Source organism: Scophthalmus maximus, chromosome 20 (genome assembly GCF_022379125.1).
Source record: "Scophthalmus maximus strain ysfricsl-2021 chromosome 20, ASM2237912v1, whole genome shotgun sequence".
Taxonomy (NCBI): Eukaryota; Metazoa; Chordata; class Actinopteri; order Pleuronectiformes; family Scophthalmidae; genus Scophthalmus; species Scophthalmus maximus.
The window spans coordinates 17879189-17896983 of NC_061534.1; the positions used below are offsets into that span (position 1 = coordinate 17879189).

General features: G+C 41.9%; 1 protein-coding gene and 1 long non-coding RNA gene across 2 annotated transcripts; one reads left to right on the forward strand and one right to left on the reverse strand.

Annotated features, from left to right (window-relative positions):
- Positions 1–1125: 1125 nt before the first annotated feature.
- On the reverse strand, positions 1126–11513 carry meox2a (mesenchyme homeobox 2a). The gene is made up of 3 exons (XM_035608853.2): positions 10583–11513; positions 6601–6773; positions 1126–2055 (listed from the first exon to the last, which is right to left on the reverse strand). The coding sequence occupies exons 1-3, from the start codon at positions 11145–11147 to the stop codon at positions 1837–1839; spliced, it is 957 nt and encodes a 318-aa protein (XP_035464746.2). The 5' UTR covers positions 11148–11513; the 3' UTR covers positions 1126–1836.
- A 1269-nt stretch (positions 11514–12782) lies between these two features.
- Positions 12783–17795, forward strand: LOC118285302. Its single transcript, XR_004785067.2, has 2 exons — positions 12783–12844; positions 15463–17795. It is a non-coding gene; the product is annotated as an uncharacterized LOC118285302 (long non-coding RNA).

Below are 17795 nucleotides of genomic sequence, written 5' to 3' on the forward strand. Positions count from 1 at the left end.
ACGCGACTGACTGGTGACAGGGGGGTCACACACAATACCATCTTTCACCTGGAGAAACCCCAAACTTTTACGTCTGGTTTCCAACAAAACAAAGGCCTTTCAGCTCTATGTCCTTGTCTGATCTTCCCTTGCAGCTGATTTGCAGTTCCTGTACACATTCGCAAATCACAGTAAAACATTTGCAGATTCTTTTACACATTTACATATTTAGCTGATTACACGCAAAGAGATTGAGATACAGTTGCACAACTCTCCCCCCAACACACACACACATAAACACACACACATACACACACACACACACACACACACACACACACAAATATAATTTCTACAATATTGAAATATTGAATAAGTAGTTGCCCAAATGAGTCCAAATGGTCCTCCTGCTCCTCTGTGTCAATCCTGCTCAAAGATGACGCCATTTTTTTATCATCTGACCCCGTCCTGGTTTCTGATTGGCTGGATTTGTCGCAGAGCCTCAAATAATGTTTTTGAAGGCGATTGGCGACTGCCGGCCTCTGCTGATTTGGCTCCAATCTGGGAGTTTATCCACGAGTTGCAAAATGTATCATCAAGTGGAAAATCGGGGTATAAAAATTGTGTAGTGTGGGCCAGGACTAGGCTTCAGACCATACTGGCCTACTGACACTGGCCTGTAGGTTAACAAATCAACAGACATTTTAAAACTTAGATGCACATATTGAAAGTTTGACTTCAAATGTGTTTTCTTTTTTGTTGGTTCTTCTTTATCACTCAATCAAGATTCACATTCATCCCATGGATTTCTTTGGTGGGTGGGGGCGGGGGCACACCATGTCATGTGATGTGCCGTCCTCCACAAATTAGAATGCACAATCACAATGTGGTGAAAGATGAGACTGAGTCAGGAAATTATTTTCAACTGGATTATGAAACAGAATACGACCCTTTGCGGAGATCTGCGAGTCTTGGCAGGAATCGTGACACTACCCCGAGGCAAAGGTGAATTTAGCATGCACCGCCACTACCAGCTTTCTACACCGACTGCAACGTTTAATTCGTTTCAGCCTCATTTAAATTCACACAAATACATCAGCCCGGATGCATATGGATGGATGGATGCATGAATAGAAAAACATGAAATCATTGACCACTGGTTAAATTTTATTCAATTTGCAACTGTCGCCGAAAGGATTTAACAAAATGCCTCTTTCAGGTTTCAGATCTGTTTACAAAAATGTCATCAACAGACTGAAGAACTGTCAGTGTTTGTCAGTTAGTATAAAACTATCATGAAGGTAAGACAATAGTGAGAATTATTTACAAATCACTAGCATGGCAAATTTTGATCTCCTGGTACTTGATTTGATCAATTTCATCGAAATGTTGCATTTTCATACAGTAGAAAATGATGCTGAAGGTGCTGCCTGAACGTTTAACAATGCAAATCAAAGCTGCAGCCTGCTTCTCACACAACATGGAATGTTTACAACATATTGACAAAATAGGATATCCAAAATGTCCTGTAGTGTTCAGTTAGTTGCTGTCGCCAAAAACATCACATTTTAATGTGTAATATTCTGGCATTCATGAAAAATGTTTTAACCAATGGCATTTTGAAATATTTCACCACCTTGCTGTTCTTGTGTGCTCAGTCCTTAAAAAATAAATGTTGCCTGCATAATGACTGTATTCTCCAACACACGGCATTCGTCTGTGCATTTGTACACTTGTTTAGCATTGTTGTATGGCGATGGCAAATCAGCAAACAGCAGTCCTGCTAAGGACAGTCCTGAGGCAGAAGCAGGGTCTGTACTCGGAAGGGGGTGGGGCATGGGGTGGGTGGGGGTTTCATCATAAGTGAGCATGCTCAGAGCTCTGGTCGCTGTCGTGACTGTCCTCGTTGGCTAAGGATTCCGTCGAGCAGTGGAGCGATGCGATGCCAGAGAACTCTGATGGCAGCAAAGTCCCCTTTTTCACGTTCACCAGTTCTTTCTCCCGAGCTGCCGCGCCCTGCTGGCCGCCCTTCACTCTTTTCCACTTCATCCTCCTGTTCTGGAACCAAACCTTCACCTGCAGGGTGAAATACACAGAAAGAGTCAAACTCACCGCTCTTAAGGAAAGAGACAAACAGTCCCAAAAATAATCAAAAAGCATTGAGGAAGCTTTACTGCTTGACAGCAACTTTAAGTTTGGCAGCTATTTCTACAGCATGTACCATTCCATCTGCCACTTGGCGTCTACCTGTTTTTCCCTGACTCAACAGCCTCAACCGTATTTACGTCTCTCAGACTGATGATTAAGCTGTTGCTTAAAACAGTTTGCTCATCAAGTAGCAGCAGAGGCTCCCATGTGTTGACATATTGGCCGGAGGAGGGGGGAGTGCAGGGGAGGCTGAGCTCACCCTAGTCACGCAGGGTGAGGTGGGTTTATTTTTGGGGAGTGTCAGTCACATGGTGAGGAAGTCAGTTGACAGCAAAAACGTTTGTCTTACACGCCAGTGGCGTACACTGTGACCAGCGACCCTCGGGTTCTTTACACGCCTCTGGGCCTTTTCTGGGAGCTGGAGTGAACTCCATGACATGCTCTGATGTCAAACCAAACATGTGATCCTGAAGGCTTACACTCGCTCCCACTACATCACAACATAACACCAAAGACCCGTTTTAACCCCGTTCAGCAGGATGGATTCATTGTTTCAATTACTTTCTTGGTATAGTTCAATCCAAAACTTAAATTATTTTTCTTGTCTTTCTTATGCTGGCTTAAACTCTAAAACCTACAACAATAAGTGAGGCCCTGTAGGTCCGCCTCTGCCATCTTTGAAACGATTCCATTTTTCACAGCCTGCGAATACATAAAACATCCATCAAATTTCTCCAAACAGCTCATTCAGCATAAATCAAGTGCTGGGCCAAATGATTGTAATACCAATGTTTACTTCACTATCTCGCGCTGTATATTTTCCACGACAAAGCTGAGGTCACACAACTTATGCTCGCATGAGCTGAAGAAATCGCATGTGCATTTGACGATGCTTCGTGCCTTAGAGAGATTAATTGCAGCAATGAGGGAGATGACTGAAGTGGAGCTACAGTGGCAAACTCAAGTTCTTCATGGCTCTGTGCAGTTAAATGGAGTTTTGCCTGATGCGGTGGTATTTTTTCTGCAACTTTACAACTTTACAGCTCACTTCACTTTGAGAGGCCCTGAACAAACACACCTGCATGTATTCCATTCACTGGGAGACTCATCTCACAAACACTTTTATCTGACACTCCTCACACAGCACACGATCCTGTAGAGTTTTATCATGTGTGTAATTTGGAGTTGAACCTCGAACCCTGATAACAGCACTGATGTTTTCGGCTCACTGAGCCACACAGAAATTGATCGGTGCTCACATTCTGATGTGATGAATTTTACTGCAGGAGAGCACTGATGGAACAACAATATCTGATATTTTTTGAGACATTCAAGGTCTGTAAACCTGAGTTCATTGAAATCAAGGACTTTTCTCTTTATCTGTGCCTTTAATCAATTAAAGTAGGGATCATATCTTGCACCACATTGTAGTGCACAGTCATTTCTATAATTCTCTTTAGTCTCATTCTAGTGTAGCAGTCACTCTTAATAATAGTAATAATAATAATTTAGGTCTCTTTCTATTGGACCTTGTGAATCTTAAATCGTGTCTTTTACACCTTTACATAAGGTGTAAATTCTTTACACCTTATGTAAAGCACTTTGAATGTTGTTGTTTATAATACTGTACAGTAGGAACAAATACACTTGGCTTTCCCTATTGATCTTTCTCACAGGCGAACATTTTAAATAGAGATTCACAGGAAAAGCAGGTACTGTTCCATTTCACTGCAACTGAGGCAGCATGAACAATAAAACAATAAAAAGCCTGAGAGGGAAATGAAACGAGCCATTGTTGATGTTATTAGCTGCACAAATTAAAAATGTTTACTGCGAGAAACTGCTGCTATAGTTTTATTGTCCATTGGAGAATTCATGTAAGTTCATCAGCAATTTTTGTTGTTTTATTTGCACTCGATTTACACCAGCGGGACACGAGATGAATACATTTTTACACACACATACACACACAGGTATCTTTTGGATCTGAAGTTGTGATTTTGATCTGTGGTATCACCTCAAACACCACGGGATCTCCCTTTGGTCTGTTCTTTACATTCAATATTCGCAGAATATCACTGGCATAGTGTCAACTAAGTGTGACTTCCAGCTTCCACACAGGTGTCAGAGAACAACAGTGGTTGGGGGAAGGAAATAGTGGTTCCTTCCCCCAACCACTTGTCTCCTGTTATTTATTTCATGTGCCCATGTAGCCGGATGGGTTTCTACAGCCATACGCTGCAAAGTACTGTGCCAGATTTACCGGCACTGATTGCTGGTCGGTGCTGCGTGCCTTACAAATACCGGTAGGTGGGAACCACTCAGCCCTCTGCTACCACTGACATGGTATCCAGTTTGGTGGGGTTGCAGTCCAGCGTGGCCATGGGTGGATTCGGATTGTCCTTCCTATAGTCTTTTCCTATCTACTACTCCTTGACCTCAATGAAGAAAGTGTCATGAGGTCAAGGAAAGGTGTAAAGGAGGTTTCATAAGACTGAGGGTGGTTTCGGATTGTCCTTCCTATGGTCTTTTCCTAACTACTATTCCTTGACCTCAGTGGAAAATGTGATGAGGTCAAGGTAAAGGTTCAAAGGATTCATAGGACTTATGAAAAGCCGACAGTGCTGCTAAGAAAATATGACCTCCACCTACACTATACCAGGTCATTATGCAACGGGGGTGTTATTGAAGTGCGTCTGCTGTGGTGAAACTACAAAAAAATCCAGCATTTTCAAAGTGTGTAATACCGTGTGGCATAAGATGTAAATGCCTAATATGTAACAGTAATTTACTTCATGTTAACGTGCATCCCTTCTCGGTCATAGTCATAATCATCTACGTTCGTGCATTGTGAGTCATGTTAAATATTGCTGCAGCAAGGAATTGTGGGGCTCCTATTTCTCCTTTCCTTTCGCACAGGAAAGTCCGGTGTACCCTATGCTAAAAGAGATAGGAAAGGAGTTACACCTGTGTTTGAGCTCCCTTGCAGTGCGACTGCTGTGGCTGCGGGCTGAGGGAGCGAATTACTCTGCTTTGGGGCTCCCACTGGGGGCAAGGTGTTTCCGATGAGGTAGGCTGCTTGTGGTTGGCCTGTCTGTCATCCTGTTTTTTCATTGCACAGCAAATAATTTCTGTAGTAACTCTGTTCTGCTGTACAGTGGAGCTGTGGATTTTGCAGCTCATCCTCTTGCTGTCTGAGGGGCTAAGCCTCCATTCGCTGGCTGTGCTCTGGTATGCAAGCCGTCTTTGGCCGCCACTCTCTGACTCGCTGTTTTGGCTATAACTAGGGTTAATGATCACTGTTTGGATACAACCGCTGTTAGCTACGATTACTTTTGGTGGCAACAGTTGCTGTGGTGGCCTTAGATCATTAAAAATTGCATTGAGTATCCACTCTGTTGGCTCCTACCCTCTCTCCACACCTGGTTCATTTGTTTGGTTTTAGCTGCTCAAGCAGGCACAACAATTTAATATAGTTTGTTTATTCTTGTCTGTTATATTTATATTCTTCAATTTTTTTATTAATTGGGTTATTTCCTTTATGTTGGTTGATCTTTGTTATTAGTTAATTATGAATGTGTAGTAAAGAACTTATGTTATTGAAAAAATTTATTTTGTATTTACATCATTAAGATTTGTTTTTGCTTTGATCTAAGCGTCTGCGTATTTGGATTTGGATTGTTTTTCTTTGTGTAACTTTCACCAGTGATACACTTTGAGTAATTGGTTCCTTCTTTTTTCTTCAACAGGTGCTGTGGCCCAACACGAGCACCTGTTCAGCAGCACCTGGTGGTGGTGTTTTCTCCGTTTTCTCACGATTTCCTATGTCAGGTGTTCTGTGTCATGGGTGGTGTTTTGTTGTTTGGATTCCTCCCCCTCTAATGCTCTGCCGCCGCGGTAAGCTTACTTACTTGTCTTCTGGCGCCTGGTTGTGACGGCTGCCCCGTAATTTATTAAAATTGAATGTTTTAAATTGTTTGAATTAATAAAAATTATATTTATTTTTATGGAACCAAATTTCTGCCCCATGTGTTAACGGACCTGCATTGCATTTTTCTATTCCCAAGTGGTTGAACCCCATTCTGTCATTTCCTGGAGGTGAAATTCCCCCAGGTGGCTTTGACGACAGTTTGCCTCGCCTTGCTCCTGCCACACCTGCATTTTACAGCAATTCTTTTTTGCTTGCAGGGTTAGTGGGAGAGAGGAAGTGACTTGCTAGACAGCACTTCCTTCAACCAGTCTCCCTGTTTTGACTGTGGCCCGTATGAAAAAATAGACAGGAACATCTGGAATATCATAGTCCCGTCACACAGCCACATCTGGAGCACAACAGCACCTTGCACCGAAGTTACAAAAACACAGTAGTGGGCAAAAAAGCCTTGTCGCCATCCAGAGGTCAGCTCTGTTTTCACAAAAATGGGTCAATAATGTCTGAACCTGAGGGAAAAGAAGCAGCTGTGGGTAGGAACATACTTGTCTTTCAGTGAGGTCGAGATTGACAGCGATCTCGTAGCGCCTTAGTCTGGTTAGGTAGTTGTGGTGGGCAAATTCAGCCTCCAGCTCTCGGATCTGCTCCTTGGTGAACGCCGTCCTCTCCTTCCTGGGCTTGCTGCTCACGTCTGATTTGTAATTCCCGTCCTGGGACTCTGAAATCAAACACCACACAGGTTTCTGTTCCACTCAGGGCAGATTTATATCCAACAAAAAAAAGAAAATAATGCAAATGTTATGTGGCAGGTGCAAGTCAGCAGGAAAAGAAAAGGGGCAAGGTAAGAGAAACAATGGAAGCTGTCAATCACACTTTATTGTTCAGTCATTGTTTATGAACACTTTAAGTGGCTGGAAAGACTCCCGGGCGGCTACACGTGTGTCTGACTATGCCAGCTGTGCTGTTACAATAAGCTTTTTACAGATGGATTTAATTTGTCTTCGTTTTGGGAATCTGGTGCGAGAACCTAATTTTTTTAAATATGAACCTGTGTGTGTGTGTGTGTGTGTGTGTGTGTGTGTGTGTGGAAGGGACTTATGTGGGATACGTGGGATACGCACATATATGTGTGGAAAAAATATAAAATAAAATTCCCTAAACTGTGTCATCTCCACTTTATCTCATCAACCCGGAAAATACTTTCAGTTTTAGTATTTCCACAAACTCTCTGAAGAAAACACGTTCGGTTAATTTGCCCTCCAAAACTTTCCTATTGTGAGCAGACTTTGTGGTTTCCCTGTAGGACATGCCTCACTCGCACATTGCGCTTGAAGGCAGCAGTAATTGCATGTAAATTAATTGGCAGCCCTCTTCTGGTGTGTGTGTGTGTGTGTGTGTTTGTGTGTGTTAATCCAGCTGAGCTTGTGTCAAGCCAAACTGTTAATAGTCCTGCAGCTCACAGCCTGACGCAGAGACGGTGCGAAGCCTGGAGCCATGTCAGAAGAGAAACCTTCTCCTCACCTAAGATTTCTCCCGTTTGTTCTGTGTTTCTGCCAGAAACCCTCCCCCAACCTTACCTCTCCCTCTCTGTAATTTCAAACCGAGCGCTCTAAACAGTATATGGCTGATTGATGCAGGGGCCTTCAGACGTCTTTATCCACTCGCTCCCTCTGGTAAATACAGACATTGTGTAAAGAGAAATAAAAGAATAACACAGCCAGCTGCTTCAGAGCAACAGCCCTGTAGTTGAAACTAGCGGCAGGCTTTTATGACACAGCCACTACACCGCAGCAATTAGGTCCCCGCTGTAACTTTCATCTCTCCACAAAAAAGGAGGAACAATATGAGAAAAGTACTTGCGCCCACATTGTTTCAGGCTCAGAACAGGAAGTACCCTCTAAAAAATAACATCTCTGTTGATTTGCTGAATGTTTTTCTTGTGTTGAAGGCTCGGGTGGTGGTTATTTTCCTTCTGTAAAAGTTTTTTTTGTTAAATAATATTATACAGCAGCTCGCAAAAGAATGAAGTCAAATGCATCAGCACATCCGCAGTGTTTTTCTATAACTTTTTCAAAGAAAATTTGGCTGCCATCAAGAAGCTTTGAGCATCTCCCGCCCCTTTTTACATCACTGCCTCAACAAAATGAGACCTTGAACACCTTTTATTGTTCCACACAGAAAATCTAGTAACTTTTTAAAGAACGACCACTCCCTTGACGGCACTATTCTGCGCAAGCAAAACCCAGGAACTCTGCAAAGTGTACTAACACACACACACACACACACACACACACACACACACTGTCTCTCTCCAGGGCTAAATCTCCACAGCTTTGCCACAAAACAAAAATTAACAGGTTCCCCTAGAAACCAGACACCTAAAATACCAAGGAGGTGGCTCATCTCATCGGCCAACCCTGAAGCCTTCTGTGAGGAAACAATCACAACCGCGTATTAGAAGCAGAAATTTGAGATGCTTTATATTTGAGCAAAAAAAGGGTATCGAAATGAGGTCTCTGGTTATGTTATTATTTCTGTATCTAAATTCAGGTTTTGCTCAAGTTCCTGGTCCAGATGGTGAAACCTAATCATGGCTGCATCTCATGCAAACTGGCGACAGTGTGATATTTAGACAGCTGATTGAGTCAGCAACCTAGTTCGCCCCAATAATCAGCTTGATTGGTGTTAGCGTGGGGGGAGAATGCACAGCACATGTAATGAGTAGGCAGGAACTATTGTTACAGGGGAAGTGAGATTTGGAGGCTGAGGCTCTGTTTCCAAGTGATTTGACAAAGCAGGAAATGAAATGGGAGGTGGTGTGTTGAATATGTGGATTAGATTAACTATTGCTGCAATTTGCATGTAGATGAAAAGACATTCATCAACAGAATTTCAAAACTAAAAAAAAGCTCTATATTGTTATGGGGTGTTTGTGGATTTCACGGTGCAGTAAATCCTTTAGTTTAGTCAAAACCTGGAGTTCCGGTTACATCAGTGAGTAATGAAGATTGTCACCTAGTATTGGGTATTATTTATTGTAACCAAAATGATTACATATACACTCACTCCCTGAGACAGCTGATCACATGCAGTCGTATCAGTCAGTGGTCGAGTGCAGATGATTCGCTGTACTCACAAAGAGGCCTTTAAAAGGCTGCAGCATCGACGTTGACGTCCCCGCAATCCTCAAATGGACAGAGGCAGCGGCGAGCACACTTTCCCTGGAAAAACTAATATCACGTTCCCTGCGAGAACTCCCGCGACCCGACCCCGGCAGTTTGTCATGTTGTGATTGAATGTTCTGCAAGTTGTGAGTGTGGTGCAGGTCATCAGGGTGGTGTAACCTGTTTGAGCACAGTCCTAAAAGAAGTATTCATTACTATTACTACTATTATTATTATTATTATTATTATTATTATTATTATTGACCTATTTTGTTAGAATTTGTGTATTTTATTAATGAAATACATGTTCTTTAATTCTGTGTTGAATTTCTATTGACAATGAGTTTAAAGCAGCTGTACATTTTTATGGATTATCTTTGAAAACGGGCCAGTGATTATAAAGATTGAAGTAAGGACAATTGCAGCTGCCTTAAGTTCTGAAGTCACACATTTGCAACAAACAAAGTGGACTTGAACCCCACATTGCAGGTTCCCTTTGCTAACTGTTGATTATAAATGGAATATTTTTGAGTTTTTCTTTCAAGTCACTTTTACAGAAATGTGCAGGAACTTTTTTGGGATAGTAAAATAATTAAATGAAGAGAGAAATATGAAACATCCAATTTGTTGCTCTTTCATGGTGAATTAAAAAAGTAAAATTAATTTTGGAATCTGTTAGTGTTTATATATTTGAACCTGACATTTGCAATTGGTGCTTTTGAACTAAGCCCTGAATTTGGCAAATGTGACACACTGACTTATCCTGTTTCCCAGTGTTTCGCGGTAGTTCAGTAAACCTGACGTGATTTATTTAGCCTGCACGATTGAGGTAAGAAGAAAAGCCTGGAGACGCTCTGTCTTGGGGTGTTTTGTGTGGCGCGAGGCGTCAGCATATAGTCTTTACAATCCATGACATTACTCCTTAACTGTGTTCCTCATTTTCTGCCCTGTGAAGAGTGTCGCAACAAACCAGATGTGATTTTTAAACAAAACATGGCTGGCGAGTCAGATGTGCCCACACGGTTATGATGTGGCCTTCGCTGCACGCTTCAGTCTGCCTTGCTGTGTGTCAGCCAACACCTACAAACTGCTTTTCAGATAGTTTTGTGTTTATACATCACAGCTGCAGAAAATCTCTGCACTTATGTGCCGCTGAAAGATTTTGAATGACATGTACAGATGTCTGTGTTGTTATTGAGTTCTGCTTGGAGTTTCTTCTCACGCTGATATTTTTGTGATGATGTTTATGTAACGAAAAGACTGAACAAAGACATACTGGAAATGGAATGAATTTAAGATTGGTCCAACTTTCACTCCCGGGTTAAAAAGTGAAGTAAAAAACTTTGATCTAAGTTCCTCTTACCTGAACTATCACTTTTCCTCTTGCTGTTCCTCTTCTCGGCCTCAGCAGGTGACAGAGTCTGTCTGCCAAAGTCTGCAGGCACACAGGAGGCCCCTGTGGGGTTACTGCCACTACCCAGACTGGGGGTGCTGGCACACATACTAGGCCCACCAGGGTGGCCCAGGTCTGGGGGTGTGGGCCCACCGTCGTGGGAAGAGTGGGAGTGTGGGTGGCAAAGGTTGTGGCGGGAGGTACCACCAGGTGAAGGCATCTGTGGGATATGCCAAGATGCATGGTGCTGAGGCGCGTGATGATGCTGCTGGGAGGACAGGTGACCGCGGTGGGGGTGGTGGTGGTGGTGGTGGTGGTGGTGCCCGGGAAACAGGCCATCATCGGCCGGGTAGCTGGAGATGATGCAGGGTGCTGGTGAGGAGGTGGAGGAGGAGGAGGATGAAGAGGCCAGGTCAGGGTAGGAGACGTGGTCCGAGCGTCCGTGCAGAGTCAGGGGAGACTGAGTGAAGGCGGGATGCAGGGCCTGTGCCGGGGCGTGGGGGCTCCGCAGGCAACCAAACAGCGTGTGATCCATCGCATGCAAACAGAAACAGCCCTCCAGGAAAGGTGAGAAGGGCAAGTGAAAAAGTGTAAAGTTACTAAAGCAACCAAAAACCCAAAAGATCACAAGCACATATCCAAGATGCTTCTCTCTTTTTCCTCCTTAACAACCCCCCAAAAAATGTTTTCTTTCAGTTTAAAAAAAAAATTCAAATAGTCAGAACAGAAAGTGAAAAGCGTTTTGAAATGGGTGTCCTGTGGTAATCCGGAGCGTGCGGCCAGTTGCCAGGCTGTACAAGATAATCAGTTAACCCAGGATAAAGCTGCAGCAGAGCCTCTCGGATGTCAGGAGGAACAGGGGACTGGAGCTCGAGACTGGGAGCAGAAGGAGGTTCCTAGGAACTGCAGAACGCGGGGAGCCAGCGGAGGGGATGTTATAAATAGGGTGTAACGTGAGAGGGAGGCTGGGTCACAGACTGCATACGGGCTACTGACCACATACATATGATCACCCTCCAAAAAGCACAGCACAATAAATCTGTACTATTAAAATGGCTGAGCCTCAGGAAAGAAGGCAATTTATTTTGGACTTGGATCTGACCTTCGGTGGCCATCTTTTTTCCCCCCTGCAAATAAACGGCCTTAATGCTTCATGGGTGTGGCTGAGGGGGGTGAGGTCAGATGTTAACTCAGCATGTCACCCTGACTTTGTTAGTTTTGACCCCTTTAAATACAGCTGGTCTTGAGGAAGTCAGCAAGGATATGTTTTTGCTTTCAATTACTGGTTTTCCTTCCCATCGTGTCTCTCTGCCACCATAAAATGAATATGAAGATTTTTATTCCAAAGGTAATAATAACAAACGGAAACATTTTTATTGCAACGCAATAGGATCCAGTCTAAAATAAGTAAATATTAAAGAAAGTAAATCAACGAAACAGTCCATTTTAATCCAGTTCAACCAATCATTTTTTGCTTTGTTTTTTAAATTAGTAGACAGAAAATAATATGAGAGTGACCAGAGGGGAAAATCACAGAAATATGTCATCCTTCTACAAAATAAAAATACCTAAAAATACATGAAACACTCATAAGACATGTCAGTCCTCACATTAGTGTCTCACTGAGTCAGTTTGGTCATAAAGTTTTCTTGGAGTGAAGTAGAAATAAAAGACAGTAAAACAGACCGGAGAGGAAAAGACGACTTCACTGGTGTCTATATTAAGCTACACACCAAGAGTCAAATAAAAATAAAAGATGAACTCATTTACAGAACTTTGGATCCAAAAACAGAAAAGATATAATACACAATTATAAAATCTGGTTTTGGTCTGTGCGATCTTCAAGTGGAAATACAGAGATGTAAATATACATTTCATAAATCTTACTAAAAAAAGAATAGATGAATAACCACCTGATACACATATTCCCCTTCTCTCTAAACTCAAAACAACAATAAGACCATTATTCTGTGTACTGAATGGGAAGAGCGTGGCGGGTTTTGTAAATGGACGGTCAAAATAACTCCTCGCTCCGGGGACCCAGGGTGGACGACCCATGCAGGCTGTGGGCTGCCGGAGAAAGTTTTGAGAGAAAATTGCTTTAACAGATAGAGCGGCAGAGGCCCCCACCCCCCCCCCCCCCACACACACACACACACACACCACCACCGCCAGTCCCTCTGAAACTTCTGAAGGCAGCAGAGGCAGCGCAGCAGAGGAAAAGCACCTTAGGTGAGTTAGTGTCAAACTCTTCTACTGTTTACCTTACAAATTAAGACTATTAGCAGGTTAGTCGAAGCTTCATTTTTCTATACACACATGTTTCCAACCCTGTCTCTGGTCTCGCAGCAGCGATGGTCTATGGCCAAGGTGTTTTCACTGAGTCTTAGTCCTCACCCCTCATGGATCAATGTGAGGGAAAAATCTCCCACTGTGAGTAAGTGTGAAATCGGATTACACTCAGTACTGGTACAAAAGTACAACACTGGGTCAATACTGGATTCTTATTGTGAACATATGATGTTTCACCCAGTCATGTCATCCACGTCTGATTAACTTTTATTTTCTATTTATTTGTATTCATTTGTTTAATTAAAAAAAACATTATGCTTTTTTTCCATAAATCCATTTCTTCTCAATAACACTCACTATACGTGGAGCTTTCAACAGCTGATCACCCTAAACTAAATGCCAGTTAGTTCAGAGTCAGTGAAGAATTTTCTTGTCCCGTGATGATTTACATGTTGGTTCAGATTATTTTCCAGTCGGAGGTGAACAGAATCCACCTGGAAAACTTTTTATTTGGACTTTAAAACACCCACATGTGAAGATAAGTGAATACTGGCCTGAAAAAAAAATAAAATAAAAAAAGAGGTTATTAAGATGAGCAGAGGTGTTACTCATAAAATGAGTCACAAGCAGGACGGTTAACTGCGAACACAGCTAGGTGCCTCTCTCACCAAACACAAACACACAACTGCCACTTTAACCCTTTTTTCCTTGCATGAAGTCAAAGTTAACATAGTCATTTCCTGCGTGTTTTGGGGTTTGGCCTTTTATTGGAAAATGAGGAGCCTCCACTCGTTTATAAAGTTCTGCCTTTCTTTTCTTTTTTGGGGGGGCAGAAATATAACCCCACATGACAGCGATAGCCTCTGGCCTTTGCAGAGATCAATCAAAAGATAAGATTGTAGAAAAGTATTGAGGCCTCTGCATTAATGTGTCACAGATGACCATGGCAGTTATAGTGTGTATTTGTCAACTCCTACTGTGTGAGTGGAGGCTGCTGTACAAACAGACAATCAATTGTAATGTAGTAAAACACTATCATAATCGTATATAAAATGTCTTCAGGAGAAGTTATACACTTGTGTTATAAACCGTGTATTGCTGTTTGTATGCTGCAAATAAAAAGAATGTGTTTTATCTTGATCAATAGAAGCATTGATGACAATGATAATTAACCATTTAAAAAAGTAGTTGCAAAAGTATAATAGTATAATAATTTCAGTCTTGGCTCGACTGCATGAAACAATATTATCAAATTGAATCCCTTCAGCTGTTTTTTCTTTGCCGTTAACAGCGCACATGCTTTCCAGAATTTAACAGCCCCGGACGTGTAATATGCTTCACCGCAGAAATCTTTTATGTCGCTCTCGGCTTCAGAGTCTTACACATTAGGCATTTAAGAAGAGAGTATATGTAATCGTTATTAGACATTTTCCTTTTTTTGTTAGCTAATATGGAGCGATTTCAGAGTGAATAACACTCTGTGAGCCTCTCTTCATATGTGCAGAAGCCAAGTATAGTAAGATTAGAAATGGTGTGTTTTGTAGCGGCAGTAAACCTAATACATCCATAGTAAGACAGTTGGTATGATAAGAAAAATGTTGTTCTTTTAAGTTTTGGCCTCCACCAGGAGCAGACGTGTTTTGACAGGTTTAAATTTAAAGGAGAAAGCTGATGTCTGCTCTTATGAAACAGTTGCTGACATTAGAATTAGAATTAAATTACATGAGATATCATATTATAAGAATAGTGTCTATTTGTAGGTTTGTTGTTTGGGGCTAAAAAGTTTATATTTTTCTCCTTAATATATAAAATATAAAAACGTTTTCCTTGACAGAATTTTTATTTTTTTTAACTTTTTTTTTTAGGCTCGAGTCCTTTTTTTTTGAAAATTCGTGATCATGGGACTGTTCAAATATCATTGGTGCCCATCAGCTTGGTTTTTCCTGCGATTCAATACAAAGCAGAAGCAGTGACATTGTTGAGATGAACATCTGCGTTGCGGCATGGAAACTGTCGTCGCTGCTCGTTTCCTTTCAAAAACTCCTGCTGGTGATTTACAGAAGAAGTCGGGAATATTGTCCAATGCGGACGATAGCATGATGTCTGTGATATATGACAAGAGAGGAGGTGAATGTTGACTCTGTTTACAGCTCGTTTACACGAGCAGCAGCAAAAGCAGCAGCTTTCAGGGAGTGACAGCGTGAAAGGAAAAAGTCGACGGCCTTAAATGCATTCTTAAGTTCTAATCACGTTTCCTTTTGCATGATATTGACAAAGCCCTCTGTGCATTTACCGTGCTGCAGTTTGCACGATACTTTATTATTTAGTATTGGCACAAGACAAATTCTGGGAGTTCATTTAAATCTTTATATTGTGACAAAAAAGTTTTTGTGGAAAAAAAAGTTTGGTGTCAGTCCAAAAAGCAAGTTGATTTTCTTCTTTAGAAAGTTGACATTTCAGAGATTTAACAGCTCTAAACGGACACTGATCATATCTCTATGGAAATTTGTCTGTTTTTCTGCCCTTTTGGAGTCATTTAACACACTCGCTGCTCTTAGGTGGCCATTTTCTGTTTCTGTAATGGCCGCAGACAGCAGGGGTGAGATCATCATCTATAATGGGGGGGCGGTTGGAGCTGCCTGGTGTAATGGTTCCCCCCTCCACCTCCATCTCGACTGCTCTGGAGCCGGAGTGGAGGCGCGTGATGCTGTGCAGGGCCTCGTACAGTCGGACCACATCTCAAACAGCCCGGGGTCGCTGCACTAAAACCTCGATGTAGATCTGGACCTACAAGCGCCAAAACCAAACTGGGACACCGGCTCCAGCCAGCCCCAGCGCTATAGGCCCCGTTTCCTCCCAGACTAAATTTGTAAGCGCCCTCCGTCATTTTGCCCCCTTCACACTCCTCGACATCTTACAGCGAGTGGGAACGGGTGCCAGGCAGGCAACAACTCCAGACGTCTCGATTTGTGAACGGGGCAATTAGTGACTTTTATTTGTTCGATTGGATCGCCTACCCCAACCACCGAGCCACCGCTCAGCCAAACCCGCCCCAGCACGCTCAACTTCCTACTCCGCAACACCAAAGCACATTCAAAACACACGTTTTGGTCGAACGGCTGTGGAGGAGCTATGGCCATATTGCATCACTCCAGCGTCCCTGTGACGGTCCAACTTTTACATGCTGTTCCAATAAGGCAAATCACTCAGAAGAGTGAAGTCAACCTTTTATGATTTAACAGCTTCCTTCTCTCTTTAGGTTCCTGGGGGTTTCTGGACGATTCCCAGAGAATTTGTTCTGTTAAGTTGCTGTTCGGGGGAACTGGCCTGTTCTCTTACTGGAGCTGGTAAATCTCATTAACATTTAATTCAGACTCTGCATCAACAGTTGGATTTCCACAACAGAAATCGTCATGCAGCTATACCGTAACAGGTTAGCGATGGTTTTTGATTTGGAACTAAGTCTATACACAAAAAAAGATTACATTGTGAATGTTGTTTCCTCGTGTTTCTGACAAGCTGTAGCGATGATGACCATGAACATATGGGTCAAATATTCGCTGACAATGTATTTCATTTATTTTCTGGACAAAATATCCAATCATGTATAATTCACATCTGCTCAAAGCGACTGTAGCGTTATTAAACATTTTTTTTATTATAATGTTTGGGCAATGACAGATTTTGTTTGAGGAAGATTGTCTTTAAGACAGAGAAAAGTCTGCAGGGATTTGAGATACTGTGTGTTTATTAATATATAACCGAAACCAGGATCCTTTTTCCTGAAACTTAACCAAAAGAGCTTTTTGTTGCCTTAACCACATGTGGTGAGGAGTCAGAATCTGAACCATGACCCCTGTATGTCCGATTCCTAAATGTTCTTAAAAATTCAATTATCAAAAAAATTGGGGAAACAGTATATGAATTTATAAACACATAATGCCGAAAGGTGACAGGATTGATATATTTGACTGTACCTGTGAACTTTGGTTCAAGCCTCATCTAGGCAGATTTCATATCTGCTGATAATTCCAAGAAACTAGATTGGTTGTGTATTGTTGGTGTCAGACTTTATTGTTTACACCTGTTGGTGATCTGATCAGCTGTTCACTAGACGGCTGTGTTGTTTGTTAATATGTGCAAAGTGTGGTGCAGGTGTTTTCACTTATTTAGCCTGATTAAACCTTGAATTGTTAAGGACTATGTGGTCCGCGTTGACTGACACCTCGCTCACTCTACTTTTAGCTTTGTTGAACCTGTAGGGGCGGGACTAAATACACTACCAATGTCATCAGTACACCGCTCTCACAGGAGCTGGACCAGCCCGACCAGATGTCTGATGACACAGAATAACAAAAAATCAGAGCATTTATTTTAATTTAAACAAAATATCAGCTTGTCCCTATCAACTGTGTCTGATTTGGTTTGTCCACGACCATGTCAAAAAACTCCACTGTTACTACCGTACATGTATTAAAACTCATTTTATAAATTGTAACAATAAGTTGCTGTTTGTCGACTCAGGTGCTGCTATTTTGGATAAACACAAGGGCTTATATCTTAAATGCCCATTCGCCATGTGGACAATTTAATTAATTAATCCATTCATTTTTAAATTCATTACAATTTTACAAGTAATTGATTTTTAGCTCAACACAAACAATCAACTTTTATTACATATTTCTCTTATTGTTGTTTCTGTTTCTTCATGCAGTGCATGTCTGTATCCTGTTTTTTACTTGCCCCAAACTAAATTACCTTCACAATTACAAAATTGTATTGCATTGTATTAAATTGTATTGTATTATTGTATAGGCCAACCTGAATGTCTAGATTTTTGTTTCATGTTTTCATTACTATTTCCAATGCAAATAAAGAACTAATGATAACA

Excerpts from the sequence above, each read along its gene's own strand:
- meox2a (XM_035608853.2), bottom strand. The coding sequence starts at position 11,147 with ATGGATCACACGCTGTTTGGTTGCCTGCGGAGCCCCCACGCCCCGGCA. Across the intron at positions 6,774-10,582 it reads GAGGAAAAGTGATAGTTCAG|AGTCCCAGGACGGGAATTAC; the intron begins GTAAGAGGAACT and ends GTTTGATTTCAG. Across the intron at positions 2,056-6,600 it reads TCGACCTCACTGAAAGACAA|GTGAAGGTTTGGTTCCAGAA; the intron begins GTATGTTCCTAC and ends TTCACCCTGCAG.